At 38.9% G+C, this 7,728-nt stretch overlaps 1 protein-coding gene across 1 annotated transcript; it reads left to right on the top strand.

The window, feature by feature from the left end:
- The first annotated feature begins 392 nt into the window (after positions 1-392).
- Positions 393-890, top strand: LOC118836898 (G protein-activated inward rectifier potassium channel 1-like). Its single transcript, XM_036744011.1, is given in 1 exon segment — positions 393-890. A coding segment is annotated over 1 exon segment (498 nt).
- The last annotated feature ends 6,838 nt before the right edge of the window (positions 891-7,728 follow it).

Here is a 7,728-nt window from a genome sequence, read left to right on the forward strand (position 1 = left end):
ATCTGAATGAAATTTGGAGGTGTATCTGGAAGGGGGCGCGAAGAAAGGCAATAGGCGAAGATGGCCCGAGGCAAAGCAATAAGAGAGGAGGCGGGTGCGGAAGTAAACCCGGATTGTGAGGTCTTACTTCACTCCCGCTGTTAAGCACCTGACCGCACTTCCACACTTCTCCCTCCGCCTCTTCTCCTGCTCCAGGACTCCTAAGAGAAAGGAAGTATCTTTTCCAGATAGGTGAAAAGAAGGGTGAGGAGAGGAGGAAGGAAATGGAAATAATGTACACGGGTTTTCTTCTCATTCCCTACACTCCTCTCTCCCACCCGCTTTGGTATTGGTTTGCAGCGCTTCGCTCCTGCGCCTCCTTCCTTTTCGAATCTGGCCCGCTCCCCCGTATTATGTCTGCGCTCTGCCGGAAATTTGGGGACGATTACCAGGTAGTGACCACCTCGTTCAGCAGCGCGGGCTTGCAGGGCCAGGGGCTCCAGCAGCAGCAGCAGTAGCAGCAGCAGCAGCAGTAGCAGCAGCAGCAGCAGCTGGTCCCTAAGAAGAAGAGACAGCGGTTTGTGGACAAAAACGGGAGGTGCAAGGTGCAGCACGGCAACCTGGGCAGCGAGACTAGCCGCTACCTCTCCGACCTCTTCACCACCCTGGTGGACGTCAAGTGGCGCTGGAACCTGACCCTGTTCATCTTCATCCTCACTTACACAGTGGCGTGGCTCTTCATGGCATCCATATGGTGGGTGATCGCCTACACCCGGGGAGACCTGAACAAAGCCCACGTCGGCAACTACACGCTCTGCGTGGCCAATGTCTACAACTTCCTCTTCATCCAGACCGAAGCCGCCACTGTCACGGAAGTTTTGTCTGCAGCCACTCAGGACGCCGTCTGTTAGAGCAGGGAAGAGAAGCCATGTGAGTCAGTGCAGTCACATGATACCACTGCGCCACCAGTCCCCAAACACCCTACTGTCGAACTCATAGGACTTTGAGGAGTAGAAGTAAGTCTCATTTGAAAAAATTTAAAATTTTTAAAATTTACATCTTAAAGGTTTCAACAGAGTTAAAAATAAATTTTGTGGTCATTTGACTTCCGTTGGTATTTCAGTTACATGAAGAATAAGGTGATTCTATTTCCTAGAATCCAGACTACTTTTGAATCTTACAATATCCCTTAAAGGTTTCCTAACTTCCGAAGTTTAAAGGAATAAAACAATTGTGGGTGGAATGGCAGGCGGTCTTAGCTGTCAAGTCAGAAGGCCTGGGTTCATTTCCTACTTCTTAAAGTTGTGAGTGGGACAAGTTGCTTAACAACCCCTCATCACTAAAATGGGTCAATTGGTCTAGTTAGCCTCTGAGGGCTCTTTCAGTTATGAATCTATGGTCTTTTGATCATGACCATATTCATCTAGTCTTTGTAAAAAAATCGTATATGTGATATTTTTTGATAATTTTATTTTTTCCATTATCCATTATTAATTTTTTCTCCCTTTCTCTCCACCTACCACTGAAGAGAAATGCTAAAGCCTTGTTTCATTTAAGCATAGCCAGGCAGAACAAATATCCATTATCTATCATGAAGTGGGCATCATTCTTCATCAGTTTTCTGAAATTATGGTTGATTAGATCAGAGTTCTGAAACTTTTCAGAATTGTTAGGTTTTTTTTCCCATTATTGATATTATGATATATATAGTTCTTCTGCCTCTACTTATTTCACTTTGCATCAGTTCATGCAAGTCTTCCTAGGTTTCTTTGAAACAGTCTCTTCATTTCTTATAGCACAATAGTCTTGCATTATATTCATATATCATAATTTGTTCAACCATCACAAATTGATGAGAGTGTGTGTGTGTGTGTGTGTGTGTGTGTGTGCATATGCTACAATAAGTAAAAACTTCAGCTGCCCTTGTTATAGAGTGATCCTTTTAGGTAGAATTTAGGTAACTTTCACTTATTTAAATGTTAAAAGATAAAGCTGAAGAGATAAACTGAAGTGCAATGTTAAATAGTCTTTCTAAGAAACAAAGCTGGAGCCAGATTCAGAATTCAGTATGATAAAGTAAAACCTAGAATCCTCGAATTTGAAACTGAATCATCCCCATGTATCCAAGGATATACTATTGTAAAATTCATCTGGTATGTATTTAAAGACTACTACTTATTTGTGTGATTTTGTCCAAGTAACTTCATATTACACATGCATTTGCATCTGAGACTCTTCATCAGTAAAATGAAAAGTTTGGACTTAAATGGTCTCTGAGGTTCCTCTTCAAATATTTGATCCTCTGGGGTACTTGCAAACTATAGTATATAAAAATCTGAATATGCAGCTTATTCAAAGATGTTAGAATTAAAACCATATAATTGTTATTCCAGATCATATGCAAGTCAATATGCTATATGCCATAAAATCATCATTTCTTTATAATATTATAGATGATTATTTTAATCACATCAAGAAATTATAACAAACTTCATGATAATAAGGGTTTGTCAGTCAACAAGCATTTGTTAAGCATTTACAATATGACAGACACTATAGGTCAAGTTATTCTTAGTTAATTCCCAGGATTCACAATATTTTTCCGTGTCTTGGAATTTCATTTTATTGACTACTGCTTAAAATAAGTGGATAATTGATTCATTCTAGGAGTCTTTTTTTGTTATAAACGCATATGTTTTATTGTTCTTAAAAGCAGCTTACACTTACATATGAGTGAATATATATTAATGTATAGATATGTACAATATATATTCATATATACACATGTAAACCAAATGGACCTCTATACTTGCATACCCATACATCTTTTTTAAAGGAGGCGAGTTGGGGGGGGAGGTGTCTACCCCAAGCATGTGAAGATTTCTCCATTGACATAGGTAGATGTGAGCATTTTGTTTCAATGGGCCATGAAGACAGCTAGAAGCAGGTGCTGTGGAACTCTTAGAACTTGGTAAGACACCCCAAACACAAAAGTCATTCGCTGCTTCCAGAGCCATTGCTAGTCATCTTTATTTTTGTCTTGAAGATGGGCTCTGATTACTCTGGAAGAGAGAATGAGGCTTATGACTTTGTGCAACTTTGCCTTACTTAAATCCAGTTTGTGAGCAAGTCATAAGGCACCACCCATACCATTTTTACTTTTTCATTATTTATTTTTCTTTTCATTCAATTATTTATTTATTTTTATTTATTTTTCAATAATTTTAGAATTTTTCAATAATTTTAGAATTTTGTTTTATTATTTTACATAATCAGACACACTGTACATTGACCTAGAAATTATGATGTCATTTGGTTCTCTTAGAACAAGAACAATCCTCTTTAAAGAATCATAGAGAAGTTATAGAGATGTCAGATATGTGAAGGAGCCCTGGGAATGTCAGTACCCCTGAACTAAGTCCTGCTTCCAGCCCAACCTTCATACCCATCATCTGGGGAAGCAATTCCTAGGGAGAAGTTTCCAACCATTCCCACTGCCTGTCAACCAAATATCACACACAGGGAAAACAAGCTAGTCTAGCTGAAGTGTCAGTGTACTCTGAGAAAGAGACTGGAGACAGCATGTACCATGCAAGTCAAACTGCCACCATCACTGATACCACCTTACCAATTCCCCTTTGACACTGATGGAAGAAGTATAGAAGCTTGAGCAATAGCAGTGCCCCCCAAACCACCAGAACAGCTTCTAGCCTAGTCCCTTCAGTAATTATTGAGGGGATAAATGATTATAGAGCCTGGGTGCACTCATCATCATCAACACCAACTGCTGTCCAAATCCTACAGACTGGAACAGAAAAGCCTTGGAAGTGGCATCACCCCCTGGATCACCAGTCCTGCTTCCAGCCCATCCCTTAGAGTCATCATCTGGGTAAGCAACTCCTGAGAAAGATTCAGCCATTCCCATCAATTGTCAATCAACTGGAATGCAGAGGACAGATAAGCCAGCCTACTTCACTGAGGCAGCAATGCATCTCAAGGGAGAAACTGGAGGCAGCATGTGTCAGGTAAGTCAAACTACTGCCATCATGACTTGACCACCATCTCCCCTCAAACAGTGATGGAGAAAACCCATGACCCTGAACTCAAGAACTTTGGGAATATCATTACTTCCAGCCCAGTGACCTCAGCCATCATCTTGGAAAGCAAGCCCTGTGGAGATGCAGCCAGGAAATTACTCCTTCAGGTGCTGTAGCCACAGCTACTGAAGATCCAGAAAGGTGACTTCTTGTCATCAAAGTCCTCAAATCTTTAAAACAGTTCAATGTTAGAAACTGATAAGATTTCAATCAGTGAAAAACACATTAAAGAAGAATTATTACCAGCTGCTTTGATGCTTTACCCTAAGGACAATAGGACTTTTCCATTTAACTGGAAACTGGACATCCCACTCTTAAGATCTTTTACTTAGGACAAATGTCACTTGAGCAATTTTTTTAAATTTTAATTGAAGACCAAGCAAATGACTGAAAAAATTGACTTAATACATACCATATTTTATACATTGCTCCAGAGAGATATGGAATGAACGAGGAAACAGGCTATAAAGGATCATTTTACCTTTAGGGACTATCTAGAGGCAGGGAGAAGGCACAAGGAATAAATGGATTAAGAAAGTATTTTAAAATAAGTATTTATTTAGTGTTTATTATGTGCAAATCATTATGCTAAACTCTGGGAATACAAATAGAAAGGCAAGACAGTCCCTGCTCTCAACAAGCTCACATTTTAATGGGGAAGATAACACATATGGAAAGTATGATGAGTAAATTTTATGGATAGCTAGTAAAAGGGATATTAGCAGGAAGTTGGATGACAAAGGGGAATCTGGAAGTCACGTGCAAACCATCCAGAAGATCGAAGGAGCATAATTTGTAAACTGTAATATATATTAACCAAAATTCACATGCTGATATGTACCAAGTCAGGAGAAACCATTTAGGCACTGCTGGTCAAAATTTTGGTCCTATGATATGTAAATTCCAGACAAAATCCAGACCTCTGGACCAGCAGAACATCAAAAAAGTACTGATAACTTTGAGAGGATAACTGTCAAAATTTACTGATAACTTTGAGATGATTTGGATATGTTAATGAACTGATTCCAAAGCAGCACAGATAGGAGTTGGTTTGTTCCCCACCCCCCCCCCCCCCCGCAAAAAAAACCAATCCTATAAAATGGGACCTCAAACTCCAGTCTCTCTGACCCCCCCCCCCCAGCACTCTTCTAAAGGTCCATGCTGTTCTAGTGCTCCAAACTCCAGTCTTCAGTTACAAAAGTGACTCATCCCATCTCCATTTCTCTTCCTCATTCTGTCTGTCTCCCTTCACTCTACCATTCATTCTGTGCTTATGTTGTCTGCCTCTGTATCCCTACTTTAAATTGCTTGTTTTTGTTTTTGCTTTGCTATTTGTCCTTACACTCATTGAAGTTATCAAAGAGTGATTGCTGCTGCATTTCCCACTACAGATCAGTAATAGTCCTTCCTGGAAAGCACCCAAAGAACCAGGCATACTTATTCCTATTTCATAATCTCATAACATCTTAAATTATTAATTCGGTGGTATCTTTTTATCTCTGATATTCTGGCAGATTTGTCAAATAAACAGTCATTTAAAGGTCATTTGTTTTCTCTTGTCTGAGGACAAAGATCATCTTTTCAGCCTCCAAAAGCAAGTTGCTCAACCTTTTGAGAGTCATGTCAGTAGAGCTGTAATGGACAGAAGACAGACTGTAAGAGGCTGAGAACAGGAAGTGAGGAAGTAATGGTGTTTTCAGGTTTCCTGATTCTCAAATATTCTCAAGTAATAATTGCTGAGGAGACAAGGTGTTAGCTGTAACCTCCATTTCCAAATCTTTCATTACCCAAGGGTGCTCCCTTTCTCATAAATGAATTTAAGCCCTGAGCTCAAGTAGAACTGAGTACAGCCCAGGGCAGTCTGACCTCTAAAAGACAGCAAAGAAGACTTTGCTTATTCTCTCTAGTTCCTTATGTCTCCATCCTAGAATCCCAGGAAAAAATTCTTAAACAAAGCTTAGATGGGGCTCACATCTATGGTTTTTCCCAAAAGGAATTAACAGGGACTCTTCCAGAAATGTGGTCACAATACAAAGTAGTAGACATCACATATACTTTAGGAGAGTTATTTACTTTCTCCTTCATAAAAGAAATGCTTAAGACACAAAAGAAATAAGCATATACTGACATTTGCTTCAAACATGAAACAATAACCCAACACTCCTATTTTCCTCTACTGGGAAGCAAAACGTTTATAGGAGTGCTCAATAGATATTTCATTTTCCCATCTGAGAATCTCATGACAAGCCAGAGAATGGCTTGACTTTAGTCCTTTAGGTGTAGATTCCTCCTCGTGGTTTCTCTGGGTGGTGCTGTATCTTCAAAAAGTTGTTGGAAAGAACATCTCTGCTTAAGGAGAGAGACTACCTGATCCCACCACCTCCAAAATAGAAGGCAGAAAGCAATTTTTAATTTAGTCCCAGGTTCATCTAGGCAAGCACTTGTTTTTTTCCCTGCCATGAATGTGTAATTCCCATTATTGTTAGTAGGGGAAGAGGGGAGAAAAATCCTTCCCTCTCTCCCCTGCCCCTTATGCTGACAGGATGGCTATGGGAGCTCAGTGAGAATCTCCTTGATGCTGACACCTTCAGTTATGTACCTTATCTCCTTAAAATAACAAATTTCTTCTTTGTCAAGATTCTCCTTCATCACTACCAACAACTGTGCCTGAAAAAAATATACAGAAGAAAAAAAAAGAAGTAAAGAAGGGGTTATAAAAAAGAGAAATTCTGCTACTGTCTTTTAAGCTTATTAGGATGTACACAAATCTTTTTGAAAAATAAATTCCCAGTTTCTTAATCTTCTTTCTTGTTCTTATTTGTGGATTAAAATGTTTGTACTTGTTAATAATTATTAAGATCACAATAAGTAGAAAAAAAGAGCAAAAATGGCCAAATCTGATTTTTAAATTGGAAGGTCTTTTTTATTAATATAATCTTAGATTTAAAGCAAGAACATACCTCAGAGATCATCAACTCTATCCTCTTTCATTTTAACATTTTACCAGATGAGGACACTAAGGCCCAGAGGTAAAGTGACTTGCCTAGTGTCAAAAGTGTCTGAGATAGGATTCCAATGAAAGTTTAATGGGTTTCTGGACAAGTGAAGCATTTTATACACCCTACTTTGAGGCTGATCACAGTATGTTTTCAAAACTTGATTCTTGGCAAAACCTGGATGACTTTTTGCTCAGAGAATAAAACTATAACATGAAAGAAATAAGAATCTATAGTCTACCGCAAGAGCCAAAAAGGGAAGTAGGTGAAAAGGCAAAGGAGAGAATCAGTTACAGAAAGACAAAGCTTGTCTTTTGTTATATCTATATGTGTGCATATGCATATATGTATATGTATATACACACACATACATAAAGGGAGAGAGAGCAAGAAAGGGAGACACAGACTGTGTTTTAATGGAATTTTTCTTAACATTTCAACACGTGATCAGTAGCATTACAGCCTACAGTACATATTTGCTTAATCAATACTCAATTACCATATGTATTTGACTTGGCATAATAAGTACAAATCCAACTTTTGTTCTGGTCTCAGTTCCCTTCTTTGGATTAAATCTACTATGAGGTCTATCTCCACTTTTCTACACATGATCAAGAGCATGTCCCTGTCTCTATAACTATTCTTGTGCTAAGTTT

This window comes from Trichosurus vulpecula, chromosome 2, assembly GCF_011100635.1.
Source record: "Trichosurus vulpecula isolate mTriVul1 chromosome 2, mTriVul1.pri, whole genome shotgun sequence".
NCBI lineage: Eukaryota > Metazoa > Chordata > Mammalia > Diprotodontia > Phalangeridae > Trichosurus > Trichosurus vulpecula.